We start from the raw sequence: 18,636 nt of genomic DNA, 5'->3' as shown, positions 1-18,636 counted from the left end.
TATGTTGAGTGTCGGATGCAAATAATATAGTTAGTGCAAATTATAACAAATGTGTCTGATATTGTACAAATTTAAGTTTAGGTGAGGGGTGTTAGTTGTACAAGCTTCAAATATTGATAAGTTTGGTATTGGCTCATTAATTTCTTGAATCGAAGTGTCATTTTGCGAGAAATGTTAATTTATGAGTAAAATACATTATCGAATACTTAAAAAGAATCATGTCATAAATATAGAAAATGCAGTTTGATAGTGAGTGAAACTGATTCAAAATCCCTTTCGCATTTTGTTTTTACGATCGCCTATGCGGATATGCGATGAGAAATCCTATTGCATTTCACCAAATGGTGTTCACATATTTTATAAATGCGATGAGAAATTCTATCGCATTTTATCAGTCGTATCACATGTTTTTCTAGATCTGTGTACTATTATATGCGTAAAAACTTTGAAGTGTATATGACAAGATTAATGATCCAGAAGACAATTTGATGAATAATTTCTCTAATTGACCTAACTTGTCAATGTTAGAGGTAAAATTGTTTTTGAATGCCAATGTTAAAGATAAAATTGTTTTTGGATATCTTCAGACCTTCTCAACAGTATCATCGGACCAAATTTAACAGCCGCCGACGCTTGGAAACTCCTAGAACAACAATTCTCCGATAATAAAAATTCAAGAGCCCTTTATTTACAACAAGAACTGTCCAATGCTAGACTTGAAAATTTTGATGATATCTCTGCCTACTGCCAACATTTGAAGTCCCTCTCGGACCAATTAAGCAACGTCGGGGCTGCCGTATCCAACGATCGTCTCGTTCTTCAATTAATTTCGGGGCTCACTGACGCCTACGAGACAATCGGAACACAAATTCGCCACAATGACATTCTGCCCAATTTCACAAAGGCAAGGTCCATGTTATTATTGGAAGAATCTGCCCGTAAAAAACGCACAGCCGCCACCGTCGGATCTGAAATTGCCGCCGTTACTATCGCCCAACAGTCCCCGTCGAATCAAGCTCCTCCATATTCAAATCACGTTCGGCCTTCTTTCCCTCAAAATTCTGGCGCTGCTCGCGGTGGCCGGGGTTATTATCGCCGTGGCAGAGGCGGACGGGGCAGAGGCGGACGATGGCAGCAAAATAGCGGTCCTCGCTGGTCAGGGGCTGTTTCTTTACAACAGCCATGGGGGTACGGGCCATGGACTGGACAGGCGCCCCAATGGGCCTATCCCCCATGTCCTTATCCTTCTTGGCCCAATTCTTCACATGGTGCAACTCATGGTGCAACTCGCAGGCCTGTTTTTAATAACAATTCTTCTGCAGTCCAGCCAGGCATATTGGGAGCCCATCCGCAGGCCCATCTGGCCCAGTATTACACTCCAACAAACATTGAGGCGGCTATGCACACCTTGACAATCACACCACCTGCAGAACCTTGGCATATGGACACCGGCGCCACTTCTCACATGAGCGGGGATGGAGGTAAACTCACATCTTATTTAAATAAGAGTCCTAACACGAGTATCGTAGTAGGTAATGGCACTTGTATTCCTGTTATCGGTCTTGGTAATGCATCCTTAAAAACAAACAACAAAACCCTAGAATTGAACAATGTTTTACATGCCCCTAGATTAATCAAAAACCTTATATCTGTGCGGAAATTTGCTATTGATAATAATGTGTCCGTTGAATTTGATCCTGTTGGTTTCTCTGTGAAGGACTTGCGCACGGGGATCCCTATTATGAGATGTAATAGCACCGGTGATTTATATCCAGTCACATCCTCCTCTTCAGAGTCTTCTTATGCTTTAAATGCTTCTGTTTTATCTCCTTCAGTTTGGCACAATAGATTGGGCCATCCTGGTCCTCAAATTTTAGACAATCTTCGAACTAATAATTTTATTTCTTGTCCTAAAAATGTTGATTTTTCTATTTGCAATTCTTGTGTGCTTGGGAAACATATTAAATTGCCTTTTTATGCTTCTAAAAATATGTCATCAATGCCGTTTGATATTATTCATAGTGATATATGGACATCTCCTGTTCTAAGTTCTAGTGGCTATAGATATTATGTTCTTTTCCTAGATGATTATTCTAATTTTCTGTGGACTTTTCCCTTAGCAAATAAATCTCAAGTTTTTTCTGTGTTCCTCACATTCCGAAATTACGTACGTACTCAATTTGAAAAAGATATCAAAACTTTTCAGTGTGATAATGGTGGTGAGTATAACAATAGTCATTTTCATGATTTTTTTAACAATAATGGTATGCAATTCCGTTTTTCATGTCCACATACTTCCTCCCAAAACGGTAAATCTGAACGAACGATTCGAACAATCAATAATATAATTCGCACTCTTCTAACACATGCTTCTTGCTCTCATTCTTTCTGGCCTCATGCTCTTGCTCATGCGACCTATCTTTTAAATATTCTCCCTCACAAAAATCTTAGTCTTCTTTCACCGACTCAAATTCTCTACAATCGTACTCCTTCTTATACTCACTTACGCACTTTCGGTTGTCTTTGTTACCCACTTGTCCCTTCTTCCTCTAGAAATAAACTTCAACCTAGGTCCTCTCCATGTGTGTTTCTTGGATATCCATCCAATCATCGAGGCTATAAGTGTTACGACATCTCCGCGCGGAAAATAATTATATCTCGTCACGTTATTTTCAATGAAAGCAAATTTCCATTTTCCACTCAACATGTCTCGGCCTCCCCTCCCATTTCTTCTATTTCCAACTCACCTACACAAACAACCCAACCCATTATTCCCTTCCCCACTAATGCGTCCACTCCTAACCAAAGCCCAGTTTCACCACGGCCCAACAGTCCCAACCCATCTTCCCAAAACAGCCCAGCACTTCCCCCTTCTCCTCTCGACAGTCCCTTTCCTTCTCCAATTCAACACGGCCCAAACACAAATTCCCCACAACAGCTCACCTCCCCACAACAGCCCACTTCCCCGCCTTCTCCCGATCCTATACACGCCAACCCAACCCAACCGACTCACCCTATGACAACCCGAGCTAAACTTGGAATTTTCAAACCCCAAAGAAAGTTCAACTTACACACCACCACTATTTCTCCTATTCCTTCTAATCCCTCACTTGCTTTACAAGACCCTAATTGGAAACAAGCCATGACTGAAGAATATAAGGCTCTTATTGAAAATAAGACGTGGGTCCTCGTACCCCGTCCTTCTAATGCTAATGTTCTTCGTAGTTGGTGGATTCTCAGGCACAAATTTAATGCAGATGGATCTTTTGAAAGATACAAAGCAAGACTTGTTGGAAATGGGGCGAATCAACTTGTTGGGGTAGACTGTGGTGATACTTTCAGTCCAGTTGTTAAGCCAGCAACAATTCGAGCTGTATTAAGTATTGCACTTTCTAAAGGTTGGCCACTACATCAGCTGGATATAAAAAATGCTTTTCTTCATGGGGATCTTCATGAGACTGTTTATATGCATCAACCACTGGGATTTCGGGATCCCAACTATCCAGATCATGTATGCCTTCTTCAAAAGTCTCTTTATGGTCTCAAACAGGCACCACGGGAGTGGTACCAACGGTTTGCCTCTTTCTTGTCTACCATGGGTTTTTCTCACAGTAAATCTGATCATTCACTGTTTGTCTTTCGTCGGGGAGCAGAGATGGCATATCTACTCTTATATGTGGATGACATCGTTCTAGCTACTTCTTCCACTGCTCTACGAGAGTCAATTATCAACAAATTGAGTTCCGAATTTGCTATGAAAGATCTTGGCCCATTGAGTTATTTTTTAGGGATATCTGTCACTCGGAGCGCCGGCTCTCTTTTTCTGTCTCAAAAGAAGTATGCTACTGAGATCATTTCTAAAGCCGGTCTTTCTTCAGCAAATTCTTGTACAACACCTGTTGACACTAAGCAAAAACTGAGTGCTTCATCTGGTTCTGCTTATCATGATCCATCTGAGTATCGAAGTTTAGCTGGTGCATTACAGTATTTGACTCTCACTCGCCCAGACATCAGTTATGCTGTTCAGCAAGTCTGTTTATTCATGCACGATCCCAAAACGTCTCATATGGCAGCTATCAAGCGGATTCTTCGATATGTTAAAGGAACCCTGGAGTTCGGACTTACATTCACAACCTCTTCACTAGATTCCTTGGTCTCCTATACAGATGCAGATTGGGGGGGATGTCCTGACACTCGACGTTCTACTTCAGGATATTGTGTTTTCCTTGGTGACAATCTTCTGTCTTGGTCTGCTAAGCGGCAACCCACTTTATCTCGTTCTAGTGCTGAAGCAGAGTATCGTGGTGTTGCTAATGTCGTATCTGAAACTTGCTGGATTAGAAATCTTCTTCTTGAACTTCATTGCCCTATTAGTAAATCCACCTTGGTATATTGTGACAATGTGAGTGCAGTTTACCTCACTGGTAATCCTGTACAACACCAACGTACCAAGCATATTGAGATGGATATACATTTTGTTCGAGAAAAGGTTGCTAAAGGAGAGGTTAGGGTACTTCATGTTCCTTCTCGTCATCAAATTGCAGATATTTTCACCAAAGGTCTACCACAAATTCTTTTCGACGACTTCCGCTCTAGTCTCAACGTTCGACCACCTCCCGTTTCGACTACGGGGGTGTAGATATGGATATTTCTGCTGTAATTTAGGAATATAATTGATTTGTAATTATCATGTTCACACATATATCTTGTGTATATATATCACATTATCAATGAATGGAAAGGCAAGGATTCTACATTATTAGAAAACGTTAGGCATGAAATTGTTCTCGACTGTCAACATTAAAGATAAAATTGCTTTTAGGTGTAAATGTTAGAGATATTTTTGCACCTTATCCCAAATTTTATTGAACACAACAAAACTTTGTTGTTTCGGCAATAATATTATAGAAATAGAAATGATATTAACAAAAACTTGTTTTTGTGGAAATAAAAAAGATAATTTTGTCAAGAGTTAATTACAAAAATGGGTCAAATGGGACGCCCATTTACATATTTAACCCATTTATTCAATTTACTACATATCTAGACTGATTTTGTGTGACTTTCTCAAAATACCATCAATATTTACGCGCGGCTGTTTTCCTCCCGTCTGACTTCGCAGAGGTTAGCATATGCGAACCTTGCGAAGCTAAATATGTGAAGCCTGCGAAGCTAATGTTTGGTTTAGTTGATGATTTTAGTTAGCATATGTGTGAACAATTGTAAAATGAAATAATACTCTCTTAGTTTTATTAATAATACACAAATGTATTTATACTATTACATACTACTTGGGTAAATTTACATATATACCCTTACATATAAACCATATCTAATTATAATCTAATACCCCCCCCCCCCCCTCAAGATGGAGGTTGTGATGAAACAAGACCCAGCTTGGGAAGGAAATAGCGAAGAGATGGAACGTATAGAAGTTTAGTAAAAAGATCAGCAAGTTGTAGTTTAGTGGAAATATGAGGAGTGGAAAGAAAACCAGAAAGTAGGAGTTCACGAACAATGTGACAATCAATGTCTAAATGTTTGGTACGTTCGTGAAAAATGGGATTGGAAGCAATATAAATAGCGGCCTTGTTATCACAATGAAGAGGGATGGGTAGATGTAAAGGAATACGAAATTCCCGAAGTAAGTAAGACAGCCACTTCAATTCACAACTCGTACTCGCCATACTGCGGTATTCAGCTTCAGCGGAAGACTTACTAACAGTGGGCTGTTTCTTAGCTTTCCAAGAGATTAAAGAAGTGCCCAAAAAAATACAGAAACCGCTAACAGAGCGTCGTGATGTTTTACAACGACCCCAGTCTGCATCACAATAAGCCGTTAAGCGAAAATCAGCAGAAGCACTATAAAAGAGACCGTAATGAATAGTACCCTTGAGATACCGAAGAAGATGAAGTACGACATCATGATGATGAGTGCATGGTTCTGTCATGAACTGACTTAATTGTTGAACTGCAAAACTGATATCAAGACGAGTAAAATTCATATATAATAATCGGCCGATTAATCGACGATATTGATCCGGGGAATCAATCGGAATGCCAAGATCAGAATCTAAAATAAGACCGGGTGGCATGGGACAAGGAGAAGGAGTTGCATTTTTAAGTCCCACATCAGATAATAAGTCTGAGATATATTTGCGTTGAGACAGAAAAATACCATTAGTGTCCCGAGCTAACTCAATGCCCAAAAAATATTTGGCAGGACCGAGATTCTTTATGGTAAAAAGAGAATGTAAGTGATTTTTAACATGTTGAATACCATCCGAAGAATTGCCAGTAATAAGGATATCATTAACATAGACAATGAGAACAAGGAAAGTATCAGAATAGTCATAAGTGAAAAGACAATGATCACAAGATGTTTGTTTAAAGCCATATGCAATAAGTTGGGAGGTAAGTTCTTTATTCCATTGACGACCGGCTTGTTTAAGACCGTATAGAGATTTGCGTAATTCACAAACTTGGCCGAGTGAGGCTTTGGAATACCCATTAGGAGGTTGAAGGTAAATATCTTCATCCACAAAGCCATGTAAATAAGCATTATTAATGTCAAGTTGATGAATGGGCCAAGTATGAGCCGAAGCAAGGGCTAGCATTAAACGAACGGTAACAACTTTAGCAACGGGAGAAAAACTCTCGGTATAGTCGTTACCTTGAATTTGATTGTACCCCCGTGCTACTAATCGAGCCTTATAATGATCAATAGACCCATCAGGATGTCGTTTAATGCGAAAAACCCATCTAGTAGAAATAGCTTTTTTTCCTTTAGGAAGGGTAGTCAAATCCCAAGTATTATTATCCTCTAAGGCACGTAGTTCAGCTTCCATAGCCTGAACCCATTTAGGATTAGAACATGCTTGTTGATAGGTAGTAGGTTCAACATTGGAATCAAAGGTAGAAAGAAAAATAGAATGTTGAACACTGAATGGTGGTAGACACGGAAGAATGGAAGATGAAAGAGTAATGGTATGCGCAACAAAATCTAGTAACCAAGAAGGTTGCTTTAGCGGACGGCCACGTGTACTTCGAGGAATAAAAGGAGGAGGAGGAGAATTGGGAACAGATAATGAGACAATAGAAGAAGAAGAAGGTAATGTAGAAGTGGGTAAAGAAATAGGAGAATTAGCCGAGGAAGAGGGTAAAGAGGAAATTTCATTCATAGGAGATGAGGTAGGAATTGTAGAAAGAACAGGAGAGTGTTCCAAAATAGGTGAGGATGAATTAATGGGAGAAGTAACGGAATTATGAGGTAAAGAGGAAGAGTTGGGTGGTAAAGAAGTGGTTGTAGGGGTGATCGGAGTATGAGAATCCGGGTCGGGTGGTAAAGAAGTGGTTGTAGGGGTGAGCGGAGTAGGAGGATCCGAGTAAGGAAAAAATATAGGTAATGGTAAAGAAGATGTAGGGGAAGGAGTAGGAGGAGGAATAGATGAATAAGGGAAAATAGTTTCATGGAAAACGACATCCCGTGATATGACAATTTTTTTTGTTAAAGGATTGTAAATTTTATAGGCTTTATGGTCAAGAGCGTATCCCAAAAAAATACCAAAAAAAGCACGGGGATCCAATTTGCCCCGAGAGGGATGGAGATTAGAAAAATAGCATTGACAACCAAAAGTTTTTTTTCTCTCTCACTCTCTCATAAACTTCTAAGTATTTTAAAGGATCTATTATGCAATTTCACCTATTTTCTGCCAAGCTAATGTTTGGTTTAGTTGATGATTTTAGTTAGCATATGCGAAGCCTGCGAAGCTAATGTTTGGTTTAGTTGATGATTTTAGTTAGCATATGCGAAGCCTGCGAAGCGAATGTTTGGTTTAGTTGATGATTTTAGTTAGCATATGCGAAGTCTGGATGTATTTTTAACAAATATCGCTTAGTGGTATATAACAAAAAATGGCAAATAACAACGGATTCTAACATTATTTAACAAAAAAATCAGAACATAAATGAATACACCAACAATAATTCAGTGAGATTTATAGAATTAGGCATTTTCTCTGCATTTCCCAATCTTCCGCCTCACGGAACGAGGTTGCTGTTTGCTCTAAAATCGCCCTCTTTCTTCCCTTTTCTCTGTTTTTCGCCTTCTTACTCGTCTTTTCTCTCACTGTTCACCTTCTTCTACCGTCTGTTCGCATTCTTCCTCTTCTTTGCTCTCACTGTTCACATTCTTCTACCGTCGTTCACCTTCTCTCACCGTCGTTCGCCCTAAAATCGCCCTCTTGTTTTTCCTCTACCGCCGTTCGCTTCCCTTTTCTCTCACCGGAGTAGGAGTTGCTGGAGAACGCCGTCAAACAACAACGGATTTTGCAGGTTAGATCTCTGTGGAAGGAGGAGGTGCCATTTTGGGTGAAGAGGAAACCGTAAGGAAGAGGAAGAGGAAGAGGAAGAGGAAGATGAAAGATTGAGGGTATTATGGGAAAGTCACACAAAAATAGTCTAGATATGTAGTTGGTTGAGTAAATGGGTTAAATATGTAAATGAACTTCCCATTTGACCCATTTTTGTAATTAACCCTTTTGTCAAATCAAATAACTACAAACAGTTATTTATGTGAAGCTAAAAAATACTTATTGAAAAGCTCCGAAACTCAGGTGTTTCCATAAAAAAAAACTAAAAGCTGCTATTTTTTTAAACCTAACCGTACATTATATTTCTTACAGTACTGGAGTAAAACATTGAACGCTGCTCCAAAAAGTTGAAATAAACATCCCCTAAGTGTTTTTATGGCCCTTGTGAATTGTAAGCGGTTGAGAGTTGGAGTTGATGTTTTTACATGATTATTAATTATTTTATTTTGAATTAAAAATAAATAAAATATATATAATAATTAAAAAATAATCGAGTCTATCTGCAAACTTTCGAGCCGAACTTACGTTAATGTTGAACCGATCTCGAACCAAACTCTATCGAGTCGAAATTTTGATAGAATCGAGCTCAAATAATTTGTGAGCTACTCTGACTTATTAACACCTATAGCTCCAATATCGTATAAAACTAAGTTAAATACATGTATTTTTTTTATTATGAACAAGTTAGAAGTGTGTATATATCTACAAAATACATAAACAATAAAACTCTATACGAGATGACATTCTATTTTATTAAAGAATCCTAATTTGACAAAGAGCTCTATTTCATACTAACGCCATTACGGCCGGTCACCACTCCATAACGACCGATCCAAAATTCCCTTATATACAGTATTTGCAGTGTCTTTCAGATTTATGGATAATAAATTGATATTTTTTTTAATATTTTTATATATAAAAAATTTAAAATCTTTGTTCACAGTTTTCATCGAACTTTCGACCACCAGTGAGTGCTCTAGCTTTCTCCTAAATCCGCACGTACCAGCAGGATTATGGTTAGATCAATCTGTTAAAATTCTAGTTTCACCTTTAATGTGTTAAAGATTGTAATAACATTTATTAATGGCTGAATTATCAATTTAAACTTTTTATTTAAATGATTTATTTCTATTTAAAAAAGATTATTAGAATTTAATTTTCTGAGGTTTGAGCATATGCAAGAGAAATTTAAGAAACTGCGGGTTTATATCTCTAATTAAGCAAAGGGTTTGTTTGTGAGTGGAGCTATTCAATTCTTTTTCATCCAACGATAAGTTTAAAGGTTTTACTCGTAAGATGTTAAACTTTTTGGCCTCCCCCAGACCCTATCATTGTCCGCTGGTGTCCGCCGCCGAGGGGTTGGATAAAGTTAATACCGACGGTGCGGCGGACGGTGCGCCTGGTGTCGCCGGAACTGGTGGGATTTTCAGAAATTCCCGAGGGTTTGTTATTGGCTGCTATGCTATTAACCTCTCTAGTTCCTATGTGCACATTGCCGAGCTGACCGCCATTATTTTCGCAATAGAATCTGCCTGGGAACGGGGGTGGCACAATCTTTGGATTGAATCGGATTCCGCATACGCAGTTGATTTGGTAAACAGAAAGTCTACCATGGCTCCCTGGAATATTAGACAAGACTGGCTTCAGTGTTTAGCTAGATTCTCGTATATGAATTGCAGAATCACTCATATCTATCGAGAGGGTAATAAGGCGGCGAATCAACTTGCCCGTTTTGGCAAGACGACTACGGCTCTTACATGGTGGCATTCGGCTCCTCATTTTTGTCAATCGTCTGTTTTTGACGATCTATGTAATGTTGCTCATGTTCGTTTTCCTTAATCTTTCTGTTTTGAACATTTTTTATTTTCCTTTTCCTCCCTTTGTAATTTTCCTTTTTTTATTAATAATATTCCGGGTTGATTTGGTGTGTTAGGGGTGCCAACCTAGTTGGGATGTCTAGCCACTTAATCGCGTCTCAATCTTTCATGGAAAAAAAAGATGTTAAACTTTTTGGGAAAATTTACACAGAAATTCAGATTTGAAAAATTATTTACAACTACATCAAGTAATGATTTTGAATTAAATCAAACTAGTAAAATCTACATTTTTAATATAGTTTAAGAATTAGAATTTGTAAATTAGATGTGTAGGATATATTTTCTAGAGTTTATAATTTATGAATTGGTTTAGAATTTTTTAAATTAGGATGTAAAATCATATTTTATCTGTAATATATAGAAAACAATGACATATTAAGAATTAAGTTTAATGATACAATGTAGTTGTAATTTTATAGTTATTTATGATATTTATGTATTTGATCCAAGTTTTTGTTGGCGCATGATTTAAAAGGCTTTCTATTCATTTAAATGTCCAAATTGTAGTATTGTAGAAGTAGATCTAATCTTTCTCAATGGCTGGAAATTTCCATTATCTTTCTAAATGGGCTTCATATATTCAAATACTAACGTGAATTTAGTAGTATTACTGTGAACAACAGAAGTTATGGAAAAACTGACAAACGTGTTTAAATTAGTAGATACACAATAAAAATTCTAAAAGTTAAAAAATAAAAAATAAAAAATATGATTTGAATCTAAGTCTCAGGAAGTTTTGAATCTTCACCTTAGGATTCTAATTAGGGCCGGTCTTGAGAATTTACGAGTTCTAGGCGAAATAATAAATAAAGGCCTCTTTAATAAAAATATTTTGTATAAAAAATTAAAATATATTTCAATACATGATAAATAAAAAAATATTTTATTAGTAGTTATACGGTATGTATTATTACGTTCACTAAATACAAGTTTACCCAAAATGAAGGATATTTCACAATTTCTTTAAATTATGGATTAAACCCCTATTTGACCCATGTGATATCCAAAATTTAATACCTTATTTATCTACATATTAAATCTATATGGTAAAAAATTAAATCAATTGCCGCGTGTACATATCGCATGTCAAAAATTGTGTCATGTGGCAAAAAGAAATAACAAATTAATTAATTTTCCATTTAAAATGTGTTAAATGTCATTTATGAAAATGTTACAAAATGATATAACAAAATTTTGGATACCACAAAGGTGAAATATGAGTGTAATTCTTAAATTAACCCTCAATCTATATTCAAAAAAATCAAATTGGACCTCTTTTGAGTTTAAAATATTAATTATTTGGACCCTTTAAAACCTAAATAATTTTTAGAGCTTTTTACATGAATATCAAATTGGTTACAAAATTACAATTAAATTATTTTATTAAAATTACTTTTCAATATGCCATTATTTTTATATATACGAAATAAAGTATGATTTTATATTCTAATTTAAAAAATTTAGACCCTAATTCATAAATTCTAAACTTTGGTAAATATATCAATAACTCTTAATTTATAAATTTTAATCCTTAAATTATATTAAAAATAAATTTTGACATAATTATAAATATAAATAAATTTTTAAAATTGAATTTATATTCACTATTTAATAATTGATTTCATCTAAAAGATATGCTCTAAAAAAAATATATGGTGGAATTTATATTCACTAATTTTTTTAAAAAAAATATTGATTTGGTCTATAAAATATTTTCTTAAAGTCTTAAAAGAATATAGCATAGATATTCTGGTATAAAATATTGTCTAAAAAATATGCTTTTGTCACGAATCCAACACATTGAGCCTTTGGATGAGAGTTCCAAACCTTACCACCTGGAGACATATTTGATTTTGTTATAAATTATGGTTTTTACTTTATATATACTTACACATTTAATAAAAACTTTGGACCCCCTTACGGCCTTGGGTCCTAGGCCAGAGCGCTTCTGGCCTAGGTCCAGGGTCGACCCTGATTCTAATAAGTCTAAATCTAACGGTGAAAGAGCAAATTCTACATACTCATTAAGGTGCATGTGATCAAGACTGTAAGTTATAATTATTTTTATCTAAAAAAAATTAATATCAACTATAAGTTGTTAAAATTACTCCATGAAAAACTACAAAATTGTAGTAACTTTTGCTTGAAGCAACGTTTTTTAATGGCAAAACCCATGTTTAAACCCCTCAACTTTTCCTGTTTTAAGGATCAGGCCTCTGATTATTTATTTTTCCATATTAAACCCCTGATCTTTATCTTTCTGATGGATTCAGCCCTTTTATAACAGCTCTGTTCAAACTGTGCTCCACGCGCCGTTAATTGCGCGTTGTTTAGATGACATTGCAATTTGCTATTGCCACGTGGTCATATGTAAAAGAAACATTAATCGATGAAGTATTCTCCCCGGACATCTGCTATCTTCTTCCATCCTCATCACTTTCTTAATCGATTTTGAACATCAGGATTGAAATTAGATACAAATTGATCCTCTCGCCTAAATCAAAATTGAACTTCTCCAACCTAATCGTAACCCTAATGGATTTTGAAGCATCAAACGCAATTAGAGACAAATCGACTTCTATCGTTTTTTCTGCTCCTCCCAAATCGATTGTGCTTGAAGGGTATGCTTTATCTCCTCCGAATCACAATCTGTGCAGGTAATCATGCGAAGTTATTTTTTAAAAAAATAGAGACAAATCCTAGGAGTTTCTTTTGGAAGTTTTCTAAGGCTCAAGTATGTTTTCAATTGGGAATTTGCTGAATGTTTTATTGAAATGGTGTTAGATAAGTCCTAGATAATTAAATCGACTCCCTTCTTGGAGAAAGGGTCTACCCATTTCGGATGCAGCTTCTCGGCCTTGTTGCTCCTTGGTCAGCGAAGGAGGAATGCTCCATTGATTACTTGAATGCTTTCATTTCCTTGCAGGAGAACTGCTTGATTGAGTTGAGCCCCTTTGACCCTTTCAGGCTATTTTTCCAGATTTAACCCTCAAGAGTATTAGCATAATTTTAAATTTGGGGATCACTTAAATTGTATCGTCATAAATTATATAAAAATTAGTGTGGTTTATGAATGCATTTGGGGAAGTCATTTTTGTGATGTTTATGAGAGAAACTATTTGCCAATGTCATAATATTTGCTGGTATATTCTTGCAGATCAGATCATAAAAATTAATTTATATATGCATACATGTCTTAGCATTAGCTTCAATAGAGTAGATGGATTCTATCCCTCTAAATCCAAAAATGGTACTTTATATCAGATAAAAAAAGCCAATTTTTTGTAAGACTGTATTTTACAATTTCAATCGTGTAAAAATGTATAATATTTGCAATAAAAATTTGACAGTCCTACTGAGAAAGGACCAAGTCGCAAACGGGTGTTAATTTGTAATTTTTCATTAGGAAGTTGATATAAAAGACAGTTTGTGTTCTTTGCTGATTTACGTTGTTGGTTCTGGTGTTTTTTGGGCTGGTGCTGCATTTCCAAGTTCAAGGTGCTAGACACACCTGTTTCAAGCCGTGAAAATTATGCAGCATCAGAAATGGTAATAAGGGCTTTTCTGGTGCACATAAGATGTTATCAATAGCAGGGACAGGCGAGACAGATATTGACTTAACAGAAAGGACATGAACTGCAAATTTCTATAAGAGGTTTGCTTTGATGGGACACAACGATTGAACGAGAGAATTTCCTTCAAGCCGTATCGAGCGCTTTTGTGGTAATGGTTAGGCCGGCATTGATTGCTTACACGAAGAAGCTCTAGGAGAAGTGAAAGAAGAGCACGAGATGATTCTTGACATGCAGTAATTGACAAGGAAAAAGTCATTTTATGTGACATAACACTTTGGTCAATTTATTAGAAAACTCTGAGTCAGTTCCTTTGTAATTCTCTGAAACAATTCAAGTATATAGAATTTGTATAATTTGTATTATTATTAATCTATTGATAAATTTGTTGTGATAAGTTCTTTTCTTGCCAATATATGCCTTATTGTAAATTGTGTATTCTTAGCTTATATAAATATGAAGTTGCAGATAATAACAATTAACTTCTCATAGCAGACAATTAACTAACTCTATACATTCAACCAAATATTATAACAATTATTCAACAAAAGACTTCACTTATCATAGAAAAGAAAGGAGAGGGAGTCAGAATCAACTATGCTTCAATTTCCAAAGTAAATATTCATAATATGGGTTCAATATGGATTCCAAACTATTTCAACAGAAAGAAAGGCTAGCTATATAATTATAGAGATCCAAAATCAAACCAGCTCCCCAATTGAAAGCTCCTTTCTTGTATTGAGGTTGACATTATAATTCATGTAACAACCTTTTCTTTCCATGATTTCTTGACAGGCTTAGGTTTATAAATATTTAACAACTCTTGCACAACAGTTGAATTGGTTGCCTTTTGACTAGATTGAGAAGGTTTCTCTTTTCCTTTCTCAAGCCTTTGTTTCTTACGGTTTTCATTTGATTTTGTGGCTTGAACCTGTTTCAAATGAAAATGATAATATGATCACTAAAGTTTAGATTTCATGTAATTTCAAGATGTAAATATATAATAGTCACTTACAGGCTTATCTTTTTTTTTTTGCAGGCTGCGGCATTATGTTTTTCTCCACCGCACACACTACAAGTCATGACTCTACCTTTCCTACTTAGTTTTCCAATTTTCGGTTCTTCAAAAATATCCTTACGTCTTGCCTTTTTAGGCCTCCCCGGCATTTTCTTAATGGGTGGTGGCAGTAGTTCTTCACAACCTTCTGTTTCCCATAAATCCATACCTCTCATTGCTTGCATTTTATATCCGTACGCTTTCAAGTAGGTGTCCTTGTGGTACCAATGAACAACATAGTCAATTGGCTCTTTTTTGGCATCTAAAATTGCAGGCATGGCATGTTGGCAAGGTATACCAGATAGCTCCCAAGCTCTACACGAGCATGTCTTTTTCTCCAACTGAACAATGTGTCTAAGGGTTGCCTTATTCACATGTGTTATCTCATATCCATCATCTCCATTAAAATCCACTTGCCAATCAAATGACTCCTTAATGTTTTGTTCAAGTTTTTTAAATGCTCTTTCTGAAATATCACATATCCAAGTACTGGGAAGCTTGCTCTTGATTGCTATCCTTTTCATTACCAAAACTCTTATCTCATCCAACATTGTAATGATTGCTTTTAACCTCGACTCAAGTATCCATCCATTAAACATTTCGCTAAGGTTGTTATCAACGACATCGCATGATGGATTGGTGTTGAAGAATGCTTTACACCATGATTGTATTTCATGGTTAGAACGACTTAAAGCATCCTCAACTATGCCTTCGCCTAACTCCTTCAACACATCAAGATTAGCCTTCAAATCGACCATGTTTGTTGACTTTGCACAAGCCCAAAATGCTTTTTTCCGTTCTTCACCTCTCCATTTCTTAGCCCAAGCAGCATAGACGTGCCTGGCACACATTCTGTGCTCACATTCAGGGATAATTTCCTGTATCGCACTCTCAAGTCCCTATCAAAGTTGAATGTGAAAATGATATCAATATTATGAAGCATTTGAACATAAATATAAGTGAAGTGTCCAAATGAGAGATTTATAATACAAATTCCATTACGAACATCAGACAAGATTAATTATTCAATCAAAGATATGTATTGAAATGTCCAAATGAGAAATTTATATAAACTCAATAATAAATGGTTTTATGCATGAGTGCCAAATGAAAAATAATGGAATGAATACAAGAGAAATACTTAGTGCTGCATATTTAATATCTGATAACATTACCTCAACAATAATAAAACAAAATGAAAGGTAACATACATAATATTTTAATAAAGCAACTAAAAAAGCTCAATTATCACTTACCTTTTGCATATCAGATATCAGATACTATTGTATATCCATTCCCATCTCCAAGTTCGAGATCACGTTGAATCCACTGGAGAAACCAACCCCATGTATGTTTGTTCTCTACATTAACAACAGCCCAAGCAATAGGAAACATCTGGTTGTTCCCATCTCTGCCAACAGCACAAAGCAATTGTCCCTTGCACATTCCTTTTAAGAAACATCCATCCAGACCAATGATGGGTCTACAACCTGCTTTCCAACCTTGCTTACATGCACTGAAACAAACATAAAATCTGGAAAACTTAGGTTGGCCACCCAGATTCTCTCTGTTCACTACCACTTGACAATTTGTCCCTGGATTTGTTTTTCTAATTTCCCTTGCATAAGCAGTAATTAGTGCAAATTCCCTCTTCACATCTCCTTCTAAATCCAATTTTATCTTGTTCTTAGCATTCTGGCAGACTGTCAAGTTAACAAGAAGCTTGAAATCTTTCCTCACCAATTCCTTCAGCTCCCTTAGCTTTATATTTGGCTTTAATTGAACTGTTTGTTTATAATGCTTGGAAAGGTATGCAGCATTGGAAAATATACTCTTCCTTACCGTCTTGCACTTGTAATGCGGAATATAAGTCTTAATTTTCAATGTTTTGTCCTTCTTTGACTCATTACTTTTAAATAAAACCCATGGACAATTTTCTACACAGTGCACCCTAACCCTTTCCTTTTCGTTTTTCACAAAGTGCACTCCAAGTTTTTTTTTCAATGCATATGTGGCAACCACATTTCTAAACTGCTCCACGTTACAAAACACCATTCCTGTACAGAAAATAGGAATACTTATGGTTGGATCAAACCACGTAGTTGAGGAATGTCTCCTACAAACTTCATCCAATTCTTCGTCACTCCCACTATAGTAGCTTCCCTCTTCATCAGACGAAAAATAGTCAGATTCATGTGCGGATTCAGAAGATTCATCACTAGTTGCAATTTTATCGTCTTCAATATCTACTTTATCATCTTCAACATCTTCTTTGTCAATCTCACTTTGTTTGGAGCCTTTCTTATTTGATTTCTTAAAATTTTTGAGCTTTTCTCTTGCTTCTTGAAGTTCCTCTTCATCATCATCACTAAGAAACGTAACAGGAAACAACATGTCATCTAGGTTCGTGTGTGGTTCATGTTTGTCCCGTTCTTTATCGCCATCAGTTTCTCCATCATCCACTAATCCATCTTCAACATGCATGGGATTACAATGGTCAATAAATAAATCAAATTCCTCACCATTTTTTAGATTAGTAATTGCTTCCAAAACGCTATTGTCATCATACACCAATAAGAACTGATTAGTTTTCTTGCATCTAGAATACAACTGCTTTTCCCCATCGTAGCCTATATCCTTTAAGTACGACTGAATATTTGGATATGACATTTTATCGACATCCAGAAGGGGATCAAGTACTGTATATATCCCATTAACATACTCTTTTTTTTAGTATTCTTGTTGATTTCAAACTTTCCCCTATGATGAACACCTAACTTCAAAAACGAATCTCCCATTCTGTCGAAATAAACAAATAATAAAAAAAAAGAAATGATCCCATGAATAAATACTAACAAATACAAGGATTATATATAATATTGTGTAAATTCACATAAACCTGCTTATTGGAATAACATATATATCCATAACTAAGTATAACAATGGTAATAAATACAGAGTATATTGAAAGAAATACAGAGTATATTGTGTAAATACTTAAACCAGTATTGTGACCATATTGAATTAAAACTCAAGAAAGATGGCGGTACATCCATTATCAAAACTCAAAAGAAATGTTGGCCATCCATTTTAAAATGTATAACAAACCATATTGATCTCATCTTTTACTCCTCAGTCATCCCATCTTTTCTCAATTTGACATAAATTGCAATATGTATTTTATAATAGAAAACGACAAAAGTTAAAGTTTGCAGAAGGACCACATACTTTGTTAAAGCTATTGTTTGATATAGCTGCTAACCTGTTAAAGTTCCAAAAAGCGACCAAACTCACGTCAGTGTCGAATTTTATGTCTCAGATTTCTCTTGATTTCATCGTTTCTTTAGTAGAAAACCGTATGCCTTTTGCGTTTGGAAGGAGGAGGAAGGGTGGCTCGAATCCGATTCAAGGAGAAAATCGATTTACAGAAAGTGAGAATTAGGGTTAGATTAATGAATAACTATCGCAGAAATTTTGAGATTAATTGTTTAATGTGCATCGTTTGATAATGAGTCCACATGGCATAGCATGCTTATTCATCACTAACGGCGTGTGGAGCACAGTTTGGACAGAGCTGTTATAAAAAGCTGAATCCATAAGAAAGATAAAGATTAGGGGTTCAATATGGAAAAATAAATGATCAGAGGCCTGATCCTTAAAACGGGAAAAGTTCAGGGGCTTAAACATAGGTTTTGCCTTTTTTAATTTTTCCAAACTTTTGAAAAAACAGTTTGGCAAATGATCATTTTAGTTGGAAA

General features: G+C 35.9%; 1 protein-coding gene and 1 long non-coding RNA gene across 5 annotated transcripts; one reads left to right on the top strand and one right to left on the bottom strand.

Moving 5' to 3' along the window:
- The first annotated feature begins 12,649 nt into the window (after positions 1-12,649).
- On the top strand, positions 12,650-14,218 carry LOC136208278 (uncharacterized). Its single transcript, XR_010677042.1, has 2 exons — positions 12,650-12,906; positions 13,034-14,218. It is a non-coding gene; the product is annotated as an uncharacterized lncRNA (long non-coding RNA).
- A 188-nt stretch (positions 14,219-14,406) lies between these two features.
- Positions 14,407-18,374, bottom strand: LOC136208244 (uncharacterized). 4 transcript variants are annotated; one of them, XM_065999041.1, is made up of 4 exons: positions 18,141-18,374; positions 16,135-17,677; positions 14,837-15,777; positions 14,407-14,752 (listed from the first exon to the last, which is right to left on the bottom strand). In XM_065999041.1, the coding sequence occupies exons 2-4, from the start codon at positions 16,141-16,143 to the stop codon at positions 14,635-14,637; spliced, it is 1,068 nt and encodes a 355-aa protein (XP_065855113.1). In that variant the 5' UTR covers positions 16,144-17,677; positions 18,141-18,374; the 3' UTR covers positions 14,407-14,634. The 4 variants fall into 3 exon arrangements, 2 of the variants coding, with proteins under 2 accessions (XP_065855113.1, XP_065855114.1); XR_010677022.1 differs by having other exon boundaries at positions 16,135-17,349; XM_065999042.1 differs by lacking the exon at positions 16,135-17,677.
- Between the last annotated feature and the right edge of the window lie 262 nt (positions 18,375-18,636).

Source organism: Euphorbia lathyris, chromosome 10, assembly GCF_963576675.1.
Source record: "Euphorbia lathyris chromosome 10, ddEupLath1.1, whole genome shotgun sequence".
Classification (NCBI taxonomy): Eukaryota; Viridiplantae; Streptophyta; class Magnoliopsida; order Malpighiales; family Euphorbiaceae; genus Euphorbia; species Euphorbia lathyris.
The sequence above is the reverse complement of the archived record's forward strand: the minus strand, read 5'-3'. Positions and strand labels throughout refer to the sequence as shown.

Bases quoted from the DNA above. Each gene is read 5' to 3' on its own strand.
- LOC136208244 (XM_065999041.1), bottom strand. The intron at 14,753-14,836 runs GTAAGTGACTAT...CATTTGAAACAG, and splicing joins AAAAAAAAAAAGATAAGCCT to GTTCAAGCCACAAAATCAAA.